At 35.5% G+C, this 16,511-nt stretch overlaps 1 protein-coding gene across 3 annotated transcripts in view; it reads right to left on the bottom strand.

The window, feature by feature from the left end:
- LOC103035350 (potassium voltage-gated channel subfamily KQT member 2) overlaps window positions 1-16,511 on the bottom strand; it is a 91,833-nt gene that overhangs the window by 7,130 nt on the left and 68,192 nt on the right. For 2 of the 3 annotated variants that reach the window (XM_049479544.1, XM_022675624.2), the window contains exons 9-14: window positions 12,796-12,864; window positions 12,654-12,683; window positions 11,017-11,243; window positions 9,609-9,656; window positions 2,936-3,044; window positions 1,527-1,658 (exon numbers count right to left, since the gene is read on the bottom strand). In XM_049479544.1, the coding sequence (XP_049335501.1) occupies window positions 1,527-1,658; window positions 2,936-3,044; window positions 9,609-9,656; window positions 11,017-11,243; window positions 12,654-12,683; window positions 12,796-12,864 (615 nt within the window). The remainder of the gene's footprint in view (window positions 1-1,526; window positions 1,659-2,935; window positions 3,045-9,608; window positions 9,657-11,016; window positions 11,244-12,653; window positions 12,684-12,795; window positions 12,865-16,511) is intronic. The other variant, XM_022675625.2, reaches the window with a different exon arrangement.

Raw genomic sequence — 16,511 nt, 5'->3', positions numbered from 1 at the left:
AAAACAAATATACAACAAACCAACAGAAAGGAAATTCCAACAGGAAAAGAGACACAAGGACAAATAAGTGAAAATATATTCCAGACATACTTTACTTAGTAAACAGCCAAACGGTTGTTTCCTAAAAGGTTCAGGTCTTAAAATGAACTAAGTGATGGGGCAATCTTGCCATGACTTTGATAGAAAGCAAGATTTTGGTAAAAATATCTACACTGAAAGTATGCCTTTATCATTATAGGTGTGCTCTAAAAGCAGGAATATATTTACAAACTGTATATATTGAATCACTTTAAAATCACAATACAATATATATGTATGTATGCATAGTCCTTATTGATGGGTTTGAATGGAATTGTTTTCAAATGAGAGAAAGTGAACGTTGAGTGTCCGACTTTACAGGTTTTCTCTACCATCACATACACCTTTCAGATTCATCTAAATTATCAGTGATGTCCTTCCAAGGTGGGTAAATGTTTGAGCACACAAAACATCACAATATGACACAAAATTGGTACACACCATGATATTAAACAAACACCATGAAACTGGGAAAACACCCAAGTGACTGTGTGGTGTACAGGGGTGAACAATGCAATGTCACGCTGTTCAGAAAACACATGATCCAACCAGAAAAGACACAAAAAGGGAACATACAAGAAATGTTGTCATATTATAGTTTCTATAGTATTTTCACTCTTTAAAATAAAGATGCTACAAAGAGTTATTTGAGTGATGCCACAAAATAGCTAATTATGGTTCAATAAAGAAATCATGTTTGTGAGTGTAAAGAACTTTTTAAAAATCTAAAGATACTTTCCCTTGCTTAAAAAGTTTTTTTAAAAATTTTACTAAATGACCATATATTTTCTTTATATTGTATTCTCAGACTCCACTGTCCACTGTTCCCGCTCTCCGAACTTCCAATTGTTTGTACCTGTCCTTCCCTGTATATATACCCCTCTGTTTGCTCTCCTAGTTGCTGGATATTGAATCAAGTTTCTGCTTCTATGATGCGGGTTTTTGTATTTTTGCCTTCTTGTTATTGACCTGTTTTTTTTACAGACCAATTTTTGTATTTTCTGACTCCTCTCTTGCCTACTACCCCTTTGTCGTTTTGGATAGCTCATGTATGACCCCAGATTTCCTGACCATGTGCCACATAGATAAATATATAAAGTCGAAGTAAAGCATATTTTTATGTAAAATGAAGGGAGAAAAGGTTGAAGGGAAAGTTTCTTTAGATATTTATAACAGTCTTCACACTCTATTACAAACTGCATGACCAGGATTCTCCCGATCATAAGGCAACACCTTAGTCCGATGACTAGATCACCCAGAACCCCAGCATGTTAATTTTTCAGAGTGTAGTAACATCTAAACCCACTGTCACTACAAATAGTGTTGCCTGAGCAAGTGTGTGTATGTGTTTGTGTGTTAAGGAGAGTAGGTTTGGGTGGACAGAAGAAAGGGAGGGAAAGGAGGGAGAAACTCTCCCGTTGGACATTGAGATTTGTGTCTGGTCTTGCCTGGACTGCAGGTTTTTAATCCTGGCCAACATGTCCAGGTGTCCAGCTGAGTACTGTTCAATAACATCCATCACATCGTACGGCCGCAGACTCTCCTTAAACTTTCGCTTTGACACCATAAACCTCATAATGCTGCAGACACAAAAAACACATGTTAAAAACATTCCAAAATACATACAGTGCACTGTCAGTACATCATTATTCACTACTCTTTACTGCAGCTTTATTTATAGGAAGTGTTACTGTAGGACTGTGGTAGTTTGTAGTAGCTGAGTAGTTATAGGTACTAGTGGTAGTGTGTGTTGTAGTTTAATTATTGTCCACTGTTTACATCTTTACAAATTTGCACTGCTAAATTATTATGTATTATTATTATTACAATGCACTGTATGTATGGCTGACTATCTATCTATCTATCTATCTATCTATCTATCTATCTATCTATCTATCTATCTATCTATCTATCTATCTATCTATCTATCTATCTATAAAATAGTTGCAGTGGTAATAGTAGTAGATAGCAGTTGTAATAGTAGATAGTAGTAGTAGTAGTAGTAATAGTAATGTCACTGAATTACATAATTCATTTTAGAGTATACAACTTCGGGGATGATATTTAAATTCACATACAATTATAACAGTCATACACATTAGTAAAAAGCCCAGGTTTGGTTTTCTAAAGAACTTTTCAGTGATAATAAAATTAAATTAAATCAGAAGATTAGGTTAGACTTCGATTTAAAAGTGCCTTTAAAACTATCCACTGAGAGGTTCTTTTAAAGGAATTACATGCTGTTCTTTTACAGTAGGTTTCTCCAACCCTGGTCCTGGAGGGTCACTGCACATTTTGTTGTTTTCCCTGCTTTGAAAAACTTACGTCAATTTAATATGAGCTTTTTAAAGGTCTCATTCCGCTAAAATCCACTTTTTTGTGCTTTTTTTTAAATACTATAGGTCTCTCTGAGTTGTATATGATGCTGCACATGAAACTGTTTCTCAGTCTCCCTTGTCTGCAGTAGCTAGAAAACATTGTGGCTGCGTGTAGGGGGTTATTTCTCGGCCGCGGTGTTGCTTGAATCTTACGCTAAGGCTGTATCTCTGAAAACTTTTTTTCCTTTGAGTTTTAGAGCTGTGAAATTGACAGTGGGGGGAAGGCAGGTAGGAGGCCACAACTAGATATTTTAAAATGAATGAAAAAACAATGGAATGAGACCTTTAATAAGATCAATTTAGCTTGGAGCCGGAAGAAAAGTGGGCTTCTGGGACCATGGTTGGGCACCACATTTCTGATCCAAAGAACTTGTCAGGTATCTTTATTTTTTAAGACCATAGATTATTTATTTTTTTAATTGGTATGTAAGCGTATAATGTCAGTTTTGCATTTTTTTTGACAGTTTCTAGTTGCTTACCACACAGCCCTGATGGTAACTTTGATTCCTGGCGTTAAATCTTGTGGCACAAATTCACAATGGCAGCTCTTATTGTCATCAACAATGTCTTCTCCAGGCAGACTGGCTTCTATAAAACACAACATGAACACAGGAGGACTACAGCATTAGTAAACACCGCACTGAGCCTCACATCTAAATCTTTCATCTGGGATGGAACCAAGCAGAGGCCAGCCACAGCCATTAACTTGCACAGCTCAGTAGGACAGGGTGCGGTTAAATACCGATTGGGTCAGAGCAGGTTAATGGGCAATATTTTCGTCTCATTGGCCGGGTGATTTTACAGTGGCCCGATGCACGAGGAGAGGGGGGATGGGCAGAATAGAGAAGTTGAGAAGGGTTTAATTAAGGCAACGTGTGGCGTAAAAGAACATGAGGGGATCAGTGGGCTAGCGAAGGTGCGACATGTGACTGTTTCTATGCATCTGGCTCAACTGTCGTGTCATACACAAGGGCAAACAGTCTGCCTCCATGAGAGCTTGAATTACAGCCACTCTGCAAGCTGGGTTTGTGAAAAAACAGAAGGTGATGAATAAACAAAAGCTGTGTGAATAGATTTCTTTAATATTGCAATTTGCAGAGTTGATGTAGGTCAAAAATTATTGTTTCATTTAATGGTTGGCAATGTGAGGGGAATTGTAAGGCACTGAAGCAAGAGTGAATAATGCTAATGCTCTTAAAAGCAGCAGTAGGAAAAAGGCCACAATAAAACACCCCCATCAACTGTTGGCTATATTATTTAAAGTGCTCAGTCTTTATAGTTCACCTCTAATGCTTTAGGTTGCAATTTTCCAGTTGAACTTACTTTAAGGGCAATTCCACTTTGTTGTTTTATTTTGCTCAAAATTTCTCACATTTAAAACAGCATTATGTAACAGTTTTGCCTTAAAATAACAAATAGTAAATATTAAGAATAGCATAAAGCATGTCTATAATTTGCCACTTCAGAATTGACATGCTGACAACTTGGGTAAAGTGAGCAAATTAAAGTAATGATGAGTACAATCCTGTAATAGTGCTCTACTCTCTTTTTTTAACTTTTTGGCGCCAGTTCTGTATCTCTCAGCTTGTCCAGAAATGCATGTGTTCTGTAGGAAAGGCTGTAGCAAAACATGAATTACACTTCCCAACTATAGGAGAAGCCCAGAAGATAGACAGAGCAAATAACAATGCATAATGCTGATTTAAATGGTTTTGTTGTAAACAAAAAAGTCCTTCAGGATGGTTTGCTGTGAAATAAAATATTATTTTCTTTTAAAGAAGCGTACTGAGTTAAAATTGTTCACAGTGAGAGGTGGTAATAGAAGCCAGACATCTGATTAGCATAAAATGTTTAAAGAAGTTACATTAGAAAATAAAAAAAATAAGCTGCCTGATGCTACAACATTGATTTACAGCAGTTTTAATAAAGATTTTATTATGTCAGAGAGGTACAGTACACAAAGGGTGTTGTACAGCATTGAATACTTTCATTTATTTTACTATGAGCATTACGTAAAAATAAGAACACATATTTTCAGTGGCAAAATTTGGTGAAATTTTGGTTCCTAACACCTCCATTGTAAAGAAATTAACATCAATATGTTTCTCTACAACAAACCATCCAAACCACTTACCCCGAACCACTTTAAATTGAATAGAATTTGGGAAAAAGTGGAATTCCCCTTTAAGTTTATAGGATTAAAACAATGATTCATAATTCTTCGTCCATTTCCCTCTGCTGATTGTCGTGCTGAAGCAGTAAGTCTAGGCTGCAGTAGTTCTCATTGGTCACCACAGTGTATAATGGTATGGGAATTCTAAGAATAGTACTACTACCTTTGCCAGCGAAACAGAGCACAGAGCCTGTCCACACTGTACAAAAACTGTAGCGTCTCAATCTGAGGGATGCGGGAAGGTCTAGCATGGCTTTTGGAAAGTGGTGATTTGTTTCAGTGCTCTGTGATGCTGACTGGAAGGCCCCATCAGGTGATAAGTTGCAAGGTCTCTAGAAACTAACCAGCTTTCCTTACATGCAGGTAACAGAGCAGGCTTGCCAGCTGCTGAGTTGGAGTCATGGTATGATGGGTCCTGCCATGTGCTTATGGAATGGTTCTAGAACGAGAGCATGCACTTCTATTGGTTGTACTGGTTTTAGGGTTGGTAAAACAAGAGCTTGCGCTAGTGGCCACAACCCCTAGCAGACATGTGATATTGTCTTACTGATCAACCCTTCAATTGCTGCAAAGGTTTGGAGAAGAGACAATAAAAGCTGGTTAAAATTCAAATGTAAGTGCATACAGAACTCAAACGGAAAAAATAAATCAAAGAAATTAAATGGAAAATAACGAAATGGCAGCGAAGGACATTATGTCTGGCATGTTTGGAACTATGATTTGGCATAAACCCCTTTGAAAGTAAGCTGTTGTTTCATTTCAACTTTCTACAAATAGTGCATTAAGAGAAAAGAATGACCTGCTCTTGCCTTATGTGTTATGGGAATTAATATAGAAATATAGAAATTAATTATACAGTACATTAATATATATATATTTTTTACAATTATAGAGCTCTAGATTTTATGGCAATATTTACAATAAGTGTCACTAATAACAGTATTTACAATAGTAATAAACATGTCTTAACTAGTATCAAATACTAACTATTTGAGGCATAATTTAACCATTTAACAGGTTAAGTAATGCCTCAACTAGTTAGTATTTGATAGTAGTTAAGACATTATTAAACATTACTATATTTTAATGCATAAAATGTACTGAAACAAAAGTTAAAACTCTTGTAATTAAGCAATAATACACATGCTATAATGTGTAATATTTGCACTGCTGTGCTGCGGCTGTGGATCAGCATAGCAGTGTCAATATTATATGTTATAACACAAACCATGGGTGTATTATTGTGATTATACCACAGTTCCTTTATCGCTGTTTATTGAAAGATTTTGAGTTAAAGAGGACGAGAAAATATGATCTGTTTGATTATAAAAAACTCTGCGGGTTTAAATAGTTCCATTGCTGCTCTGTTTGTAGCTGTGCTGTTTGGCTTGTAAGCGCTGCATCGTTGCTAGGTTACCTGTTTGTGGCGGAGTAATACTGTACATGGAGAGCTTTGGTTACAGTGCATTACCGGCTGATAATGGCACTCACAGAACGCCTCTCAGCCAATCACAGTGCAGAGTCAGAATTAACTGTGGTATCATGATTAATAATGAATTATCTAGTGTCAGTTAATAACTAGTTGAGGTATTTTGTCCCAAATACTGTTAATTAATGAACCCTTATTGTAAAGTATTACCGTTTTTTTTAAGTAATAAATATAATATACAAGAAACAAAATACAAATGAACAATTTTTTTTGTGACACAAATACATTGTAATAAATAAATAAACAAATAAATGTATATGTTCTGAAATACAAAAATACAATACCATATGCAGTCATATACTGAATTACACCATGATTAATGAGATTTCATTAATTTCAAGATCACAGGACTTTCCTTAACTATTGTCCACAGATGATTACTGTTCATCTACTGTTTTAGCTTTTAGAAACAATATATATATATATATATATATATATATATATATATATATATATATATATATATATATATATATATATATCAAAGGATTCGTGTATAATCATCAACAATATGATTCTGATCATAAAAGACAATAATACAGAATATAATACAATACAATAGAAGTGTTAATATTCTGTGATCTTGAATGCAACTTTCAAATAAAACCAACACACCACACACAGAGCAATGCAGTTCTAACATAAGATAACATACGATCTTATGCACCAACATTTTACAATGTCAGAAAACAGAACTGTAAATAAAGAATGAACGCTAAAAAGTCACACCAATGCATTTTATGTAATGAATGTTCAATGTTCAATGTTCACATTCTTCACAGTGTTTTTATGAGGTAGTGAAAACTGAAGTGAGAATGAAAGATGATAGTATTGTAAATTCCCTACAGCCTTAAAGTCTTCCTAAAAGTTGAAACTTCTAACAAAAAAAAAAATCTAACATTTTTATAGGATTATTAAAATTGTTGTGAATTGTAAATCTATTTTAGGCTTATTAAAGGAGCATTAAAAACAAAATATTAGAAATAAACAAATGACAAAATATAAACAATTGTAAGGTGCAAAACTGTAAGCAAATTAGAAACAGAAATATAAAAAATATAGCAATATATCTTGGTAAAATAATTGCATAAAAGAAATTACCTATTATTGTTATATACTTACAATACCAGAACTGCTGTTACATCTAAGAGCATTGTACAGCTTAAAAATAAGAATTTAAGTTTGTCACACCTAGTTCAATGTTGTTCCTTATTTCTTTGTTGTTTTTTTTTTTTTTACATTTTTACATTTTACATTAAGATTACAAACATGAAAACACATACAGAATTGTGTAGTAAACAGTAAAAAAGTGTTTATCCTGCACTATCCTATCCCCTGATCTAAACCTGATGAACTGAGATGGTGATTTGAGGTGATTTTTTATCTATTCCAGGTGACTCTACCTCATAAAATACTAAGAGTCTGCAGATCTGTCCTTAAAGATAAATGTGCTACTTAGAATAATTTAAAGTATAAAACCTATTCTGGTGTGTTTAACACTTTTGTTTACAAAATAATTCAGCATGTGTTCCTGTATAGCTTTAATATAGTCTTCAATATTACATTTACAGTGTAACAAAAAAAAAAAAAAACAGAAAGAAAGAAAAAACACATTGAATAAAAAGAGGTGTGAACAAAACTCGTTTTGTCAATTTATCAGAACAAGACTCTAATCAGAGTCCATTAGATTTTCCAATTTCTTCTTAGAATTGTTAGCTAGTTTGTATATTAATATACCAGGAATTCAGTAGCATATGGAATAAATAGGAATTAACTATAATTATCATGTAATACACTGTCCAGTCTTCTGTTAACATACAACATACACTGCCCGGCCAAAAAAATACAAAAAAATCATGGATATAAGATGCTGCAGTTGGTCTGCATGTTTAGGTTCAGGAACAGTATGTGCTGAAAGAATGAGGTCAGCTGACTACCTGAATATACTGGATATAGACCTGGGGCCTCATGTGCTAAAGGTGCGGACGCACAAAAACATTGCGTACGCCATATTTCACGCTCACGGTCAGATGTACTAAATTTGACTTGAACGTGAGAAAGTGCGTTTCCCCACGGCACTTTCATTTCGTGAGTATATATTGTGTTTTTGTCATTTGGCGACACTTGGCGATGCATTGAAATTACAACTATTAAGATATCCTTTACGCACACATTGTAGTAAGCATTACTGGGTAAAATAAAGTAAATTAATCAGACAATTTCATTGGCTCACATAAATAATCGTTCAACGTGTTTCCACTTAGCCTAGATTATATAAAAATGCATAAAAGTTTGCGCTGGAGTTGTTGGAGTTGGCAATGTTGGCATTATTGGAAAATATTGCTAATGGCCAAATTCATTGATAGCGCATTTTCTGTGACCATTATGTTTTTTTGGCCCATGATGATGACTGACTTATAAGCCGTTTTAGATTTCCAAGAGCATAAGTGGATAAGAAAACAAGCTGAGTGTGTGACGGGCGGCTTCTTGGTAACTCATTTAAAGCATTTAAATGAAAGCATTTATTGACCATCTTGGAATAATACGATTTAAAACATGGGTAATTAAACGCTACGCGTATATAATATTAATAATAATAATAATTATTATTATTTTTATTATTATTATTATTATTATTATTATAACATTATACTATGCGTAATTGAGGGAGGAGTCATGGCAGGTGTGATGTTTTCGTGCATTTGCGCTTGATTTCAAGTTGATTGCGATGTACTAAGAGAAAGTACGTGGAATTCTGCCTACGCACGGTTTGATAAATCCGGATTTTTTTGTGCGTACGGAACTTTTCAGGTCTGAGCGTACGAAACATTTTAGTAGGAAGTCCACGCAAGTCTTAGTACATGAGGCCCCTGGTTATTCCATCAATGGATTCTTTCTTGATGAACACGGCCATATTCCAAGATAAGACAATGTCAGGGTTCATGGGGCTGGAATTGTGAAAGAGTGATTCAGGGAGCATGAGATCATCATTTTCACACATGGATTGAGAGAGTTCACCACAGAGTCCAGATCTTAACCTCATTGAGAATCTTTGGGATGTGCTGGATGGAGAAGAGCTGCTTTGTGCAGTGGCCAGACTCTACCATCATCAATGCTGCTGCAAGACCTTGGTGAAAAATGATTGAAACAATGCTACAGTAAATGCGTGCCACAATCAATGCTGATAATTAGAGTGTGTGACCTTTTTTTTTTTGGTGGCAACTTTTTTTTTGGCCAGGCAGTGCATCATAACTATGTTACAGTAAACAGGTCATACAGTTTAACTAACCAGTATGCTTATCCTTTGCACCCATAGACCGAAATGAAAAGAAATGTCATATAAATACAGAAAAAAAAGAAAAGAAAATCTAAAACAATAAGCTTAAATCTACCATGACATTTTGTTATGATTAAAGCTAGTCTGATTCTGAAAGGTGTCAGTTTAAGGGTGGAAGTTGATTTGAGCCCAGACCCATCTGGTTTGTCTGACCTGGGGAGCTCTTCTGCCTCAAATCTTCTGCCTGCATCTCAATCAGCACTTTAGCATCAGCATCGAACAGAGAAATGGAAAGGACAGCATCAGGATCCAGATTAATTTCAAAATGCGGGGAAAAATCAAAGACACACAGATTACAGAGAGGAGGCACTTTACACAATGTGCTTTTACAGAGCCCCCAACATGGCAAAATGATTCAATACTAGAGAAAAGGAGCAATGTGCAACTAAAATAATTGATTTTTATACATCAGTGACACTGAAAGCATTTCTGTTCATTACTCTACTGTTCTGTTACTGTATATTTCTGCTTTAACAAAAACTTTGTTAAATATATTTTTTTCTGGGGCTATTTGGATTTGCACTTTGTGGAAAATGCTACCAGCGCAAGCATTAAATACATTTCTTCAGGATATTGCAACTAACACACAAACTCTGGGCATTTAAAATATATAATATGTGATTTCTACATGCTGTAAATAGATATTATTGCTGTAAGATTTCAAAAATTCCACTATAGTAATTTTCTAAAACACTACAGTTGGCCTTTACACTGTGTAAACAAAGTGTCACTGTCACACAAAAATCTTTTTTAATTTTTAATGGAATTCAATGTAAAAAAAAAAATGTTTTCATTTTTTTAAAGACATTTTTGCATGACAGTAATAATATCATAAATAATGCTACCACCATAACTAAATTATAATAGTCTTTTGTTATATTAATGTGTATCAAATAAATATTTGTGTCCCTTTCTATGATATGTACATATAATTTAACTTTATTTAGATAATATTAAATTTTTGGGTTCCAGAGTTTCTGTGCTTCCACTGAACTTTGTAGATATACACACCAATAAACACTGACAGAAAAAGCAGCATTCAACACATTGTGCCAAACCCATCAGAATAATAACAAAGAAAGCAGCCAGTATAGAAAAAGGCCTGTCACAATTCACAATACACAATAACACAATAATACTGCGCAACAATAACATGCAACAGCTCACAGAAAAAAAAAGAACAAGAATCCTGATGTTTAATTTAGCCTGTCAGTTTAGTCAAAAAGGCCAGATTTACACAGTCCTGATACTGGAACATGTTTCAGTCTGCACAGGATCTATTAATATAAGAAGTTACCTGATCTTAAATATATTTTAAACGTAATTTAACAATAACTCTGAAAGAACATCGCAAAGGTCCAAAATCACAGCTTCACAACCACTCACTCCAATCACAGACAGCATGACATCCATGACATCCTCAAACACAGTTCAGCTGCTGCCAAATTAACATAACTTCAGACTTAGACTCTCCACGTTGTACCACTTTAAACATACAAACCAGCCCATATTCACAGCAATATAAAAGCGTATCCACTGCTTTTTTCATAGATTCTCTCACCTTCTGAGTTCTGGCGTGATGCTGCACCTTTAAAGCGGAATGCTTGTCTAGCTCGGCTGCGGTCGCCGAAGCTGAGGCTCTTGGGCACTTTGGAAGGACTGTCTTCGATGCTGTTATCTGCACTGGGCGAACGCCTCAGCGGCTGCTGGCTCTGAGGTGAACCCTTCCCCTTGTTGCCTGAACTTCTGGGGCTGGAGAACACCCGCTCTTTCAGACTGACCTTCTGACTGTAAAGGAGAAAGCTTTTAAAAGCTCTAGAAACAGACTGGAATAGGTGGTAGCTGTCAAGTACTTCTAGCTGTTTTTGCAAAAAAATACATTGTTAATCACAGTCATTTTCAGCTTTATTTGGGTGAATTTGGGTTTATTCTCAGCAATGCAGTGACATTGATTTGCATGGTGGTGTATGAGGTGTTACTGTGCGTTGTGCTGGTGAATGCTGATCAGATACAGCAGTGCTGCTGAAGTTTTTAAACATTTGTGTTGGTCATCCTCTAGATCTTCGTCAGTGATCTGCTGCACCAGGACGCTGTTGGTGGTCTGTTCTCAGTCCAGTAATGAAACTGAGGTATTTAAAAACTCCAGCAGCACTGCTGTGTCTGATCGACTCACTGTACCAGCACAACACACACTAATGTTAACCATTCACTAGACCACCTTAAAAGAGACTGACACCCTCTCACATCTAAAGAAAAGACTTTTTAGATTTTGCTAAGATTTTGCGAAGACTGGGGATCTTACAGGGTCACTATTTACAAGACAATCCTATTGGTTGTTGTCATTGTTCTCCTCACTATTTGCATGAGCCAAGTCTCAAGATTTAGCTTACTATAATATTAAACACGGTTGATGAGGTACATTTATGACTGAAATAGCATTACTCAAGTAAATTCTTAATTAGACTAGCACTGCTGAGGTAAATTATTGTGCTGGGATATAAATATTTTTGGGATTTTTTTTTAAACAGTGGTGAAAAAGTAGTACAATAAAAAAAAAACTGCATCTGTAATCAAAAGAAACTCAAGTATAACCCATATCCAACTAAATTAAGGCAAGGGCATGTGTAACCAAGTATTAAAGAAGAAATAAATATCTACAATATACAATCTGATTTTCAAACTTTTGGTTCAGGAAGCTTTAAATAATAGCCGACCAAATAAAAGAAGAGAGACTCAAAGTCTGGAGATTCAGAACTATTACAAAACAAAATCTGCCATTATTTGAGAGATTAACCATAGAAATTCTCCTTGTTGAGACCAACACATCAGCCATACACCAGTTTATATGGTTTAAAGAGTTTAGAGTTGACCGTCATCTGACATCCTCACATGCGCAAGGCTGCAGGAAAGACCACGCAACACATCCATCTGCACAAGGACGAGGTCAAAGCCAGCACACATGCTCATAAAAAAACAGTCTAGCGACATCCATCATAGAACATTACTCTGAGACTAGACAGGTAAAATATTTGTACACTATCTACAGTAGGGTCCTGGTTTGCCCCTGAGACCATTGGAAAAGACTGGGTTTAATATGAATATTAATTAAAAGACATGAAAGGCAGTGGAGATAAATCTTAAAGCATGATTTGTTTTATCAGTAAACAAATATTGATTACTGTAGGTATACACACTTACCTGGGAGAGGGCTCTGGTTGAGCTTCTTTCCTGCATGAGGATAAATATATTTTTATACGTAATTATATGAAGTGAATAAATTATTGTACTTTAGTTAAAACACATAAAAAGGCAATTTTACTGTAGAAATATGTTATGTTACCTGAAGGAGAGGCCAGATTTACTCTTCAGGTTCCTAAGTAGATCAAGCTGGTTAAGTGGAGGAATGAGTCTGCAAAATACCAAATACAAACAAATGGTTAAATCATAACATGTTAAATTTAAGATTCTGAGGCAAATAAAAACAGTTATGCACCAAGTTCAGCTAGCTACAAGTCTAAGATTAAAGACCCTTTCACACCAAGTCAGATATTTTTGGAGGATTTTTTTTTTTTACCTCCCCTGCAGGCAGTATTAGATTAGTTATAATAATGTAAAATATTTGTCTTTTGACGTCATGACTAACATTCACCTGAAATTAACATCTAATGATGTTAGTGGCCAGTTGGCTTAAAAATAATAAAAAAAATAGATATATATTAAAGCAATCTTTCACACTGAGTCTGACTCCGCTACTGCATATCTTTTTTATTTGTTTAATTCCTTGCATTGTTGACGACAATGTTGAGCAACAGAGCTATGTTTTCATGTTTGCGGACCAAACTAATGAAGTAAAAAAAAAGCTGGTCTTGTTTAGAGCAGAACACGCATATGTGTTAGTAACTCATATTATAAATTGCACTGTAGCTATTAAAATGTGAAGCTGGCTGCTTCACTATGCAGAGTCTATGTATATACATGTCTATGACATTATTTATACAAATGTGGAGGCGCACGGAGCTAAAGCTAGCGTTATGGCATGTCACCAGTGGTTTTTAATAAGCTTCTTGTGCACTTTTTAAGTTATTAATGCCTCGTTTTAAATGTCAGGGCTCTCCGGATTCTAGCAAGGAGGTGTGGAGCTACTTTGAGCTGGATAACGAAGGAAAAAGCAATTTATCGGGGGAAATTATGCCCCGTGTCACCCAGTCTGAAGGGTGTTTGGACAAACTGTTAAAATTTCTGGATCTCGGAACGCTGTGGGAGAGCGGAGGTGTGCTATTCATCAAAGTTAAGTACATTTTTGTTATCATGTTTTACTACATCAAAAGTCCATTTTACACCGGAGTTCTCCTTTAAACATCACATCACACCCTAAGGTGTGAAAAGGGTCAAAGGACCTATTTTAAGAGATAAAGAGTAAAGGTAACAAAAGGGACTGGTGGAAACCACTTACAATCCATCTATCAGGTCACAGACTGGTCTAAAACAACAGGCCCGAGTGCAGAGCACTAAATACCAGCAGTGACACATAGGTAATATACTGAGGTCTCAAAATGTTTGCAGTTAACTGTTAGAAACCTGCCAGAACCCACTGCGCAACAGCGGCAGGCCGAGAAATAATGAGTCCACTGTGTGCCTCAAGGTACAAATCTAAAAGTGGGAAGGGAATCAATCTGAGGTGTTAAAGGTTCATGCTGAATAGCAAAATGGAGGTGAGAAAATGTGTGTGTGTGTGTGTGTGTGTATTTGTGTGTGGCTGTACTGTATGTGACTGTGAGTTTATGCCACAGGAAGCTGGCTCTCTTTGATAGCTATTAACAGAGAGTTGAAGTTGTGAGTTAATGTCATGGGTGTGCGGTGCTGCATTTTGGCCAATGATGTAAAAGGGCTTCGGCTGCAGTTTATAAAAACAAGAAAGGTCATACTTCAATCAGGCTTCACCAGAGAGGATGAAAGAAAAAGATCGAGAGCAAGAGGGAGAGATTTTACCAGCCAAGGCCCACCATCTACGTGAGGCATTTCTCAATATCTCCACGTTAGTCCTGAGGCTCATTGTTCGACTACACTATCCCCAGGAATATGTCCTCTAGAACTTCTCAGCCTAATTCTGAAAGACGCTCCCAGGTGTCCTGCTCCAATACTGGCCCCATATAACAGCAGGACATCTGGCTAACTTCACAGGTTGTAATTGTGTGTTATTCTGGGACATTAAAGCTAAAACAGACTTCTCAGATGTTACACAGCAAGTGTCACAGTTCATTAGTAAGAATTGCTGAATACACATCTACCTAATGTCATGACAAATGTGTTCTAGGAACTGTCAAACTTTTTCACAAGCTGGAAAACATACTTTGGCTTATTTAACAGTATCTTTTCTTAAGAATGTTCATTATAAAGCTCTGTAAAAAAATAAGAGACCACTTCAGTTTCTGAATCAGTTTGGCTGAAATGGCTAAAATAACAAAAAAGATGCAGAGCTTTCAGAAGGCAAATAATGCACATAAAACAAGTTCATATTTATAAGGTTTTAATAGTTCAGAAATCAATATTTGGTGGAATAACCCTGGTTTTTAATCACAGTTTTCATGCATTTTGGCATGTTCTCCTCCACCAGTTTTACACACTGTTTTTAGATAACATATGGATAACACTCCTGGTGCTAAAAAAAAAAAAATCAAGCGGTTCTGCTTGGTTTGATGGCTTGTGATCATGTTCATCATATTTTTCTTGATTATATTTCAGAGGTTTTCAATTAGGTAAAATCACTCATAAAGAAACTGATAATTTTTTTGTGGTCTCATTTTTTTTACAGAGCTGTATGTGTAAGTGGATTTAAATAAGGAATAATTATTAAATAAGTAAGAAAATTGCTGGTGAATAAGGTCCATTGTTCTTTCTAGGAATCTAGAAACTTGATCCAAGCTACTAAGAACAAGGCATTAATCAAATTCTTATCTTACGAACCCTTTAACATTAGCAGGCCCAATATAGCTTCTTAAATGACCTCCACATACACATTTAGATGACCTCCAAACAGAAGATATCACCCAATAATACTACTAGAATTGTGTTGTGCTGGAAGGTTTCATGGAGAAGCTGTTTGAACTTAACCATTAACCTTCACAACCCCCACCCCTCAGAAAGGTCACTGTGTGGATCAATGTGATCACTGCATCTTTCTCATCTGACACCCAGGAGAGAAATAGAAACATGCAGGAAGAGAGAGTGAGAGAGAGAAAGAGAGAGAAAGAGCGAGACAGAAAGAGAGAGACACAAATGAGTTTATATATCCATATATAGTATGATATATATGTAGTAGTACATGTAGAATAGTATATATGTACACTATATATGAACCTACAACCACTATTGTTAAAATTAGCTTTATTGTGGCCTGCTCTTTTGCAGCACTGTGGAAGACCTTCTAAAAATAGTCCACCATATTCAATTCATCATGTCCCCTATGGATCAAACCTGGAGCACTGCTGGGGGTTCAGCACAGTCCAGCTCAAAATTATACATTCTTAAGTAACATTTACATAAAGAGCCTGTATAATTTGGTTATTTTATTATCATTTGTATTGCTTAAAATGTAATACCTTTCTCACTAAATAAACATTATAAATACATTAATTTGATTAGCTCCACTGAGCATATAGGAGCACTCTGTAGTTTTATACTCACAGACTCTAGTCCTGTACGTGTTTCTCTACATCCTTTATTATTATCCTCCTTTACAGACCATCACAGAGCAGCCATTTTTAATTTTTTGGGTGGTGGGTCTCAGCACTCAGCACTGCAGTGATTAGCACTGATTAGCATGGTGGTGGCGTGTGAGGTGTTGGTGTGTATTGTAAAAGTATATTGAATTACATTAAATTAAAAAAAGTATTTCATAGTAGTCTATTTATTAAAAATACACTATGTTGTGCTTTTTAAAAGGGATGATCAAAGTTTACTTTCAAACATTTGATGACGCATACTATTAATGTACGTTTAATATATATATATATATATATATATATATATATATATATATATATATACAGGGGTTGG

Source organism: Astyanax mexicanus, chromosome 5 (assembly GCF_023375975.1).
Source record: "Astyanax mexicanus isolate ESR-SI-001 chromosome 5, AstMex3_surface, whole genome shotgun sequence".
Taxonomy (NCBI): domain Eukaryota; kingdom Metazoa; phylum Chordata; class Actinopteri; order Characiformes; family Acestrorhamphidae; genus Astyanax; species Astyanax mexicanus.
The sequence above is the reverse complement of the archived record's forward strand: the minus strand, read 5'-3'. Positions and strand labels throughout refer to the sequence as shown.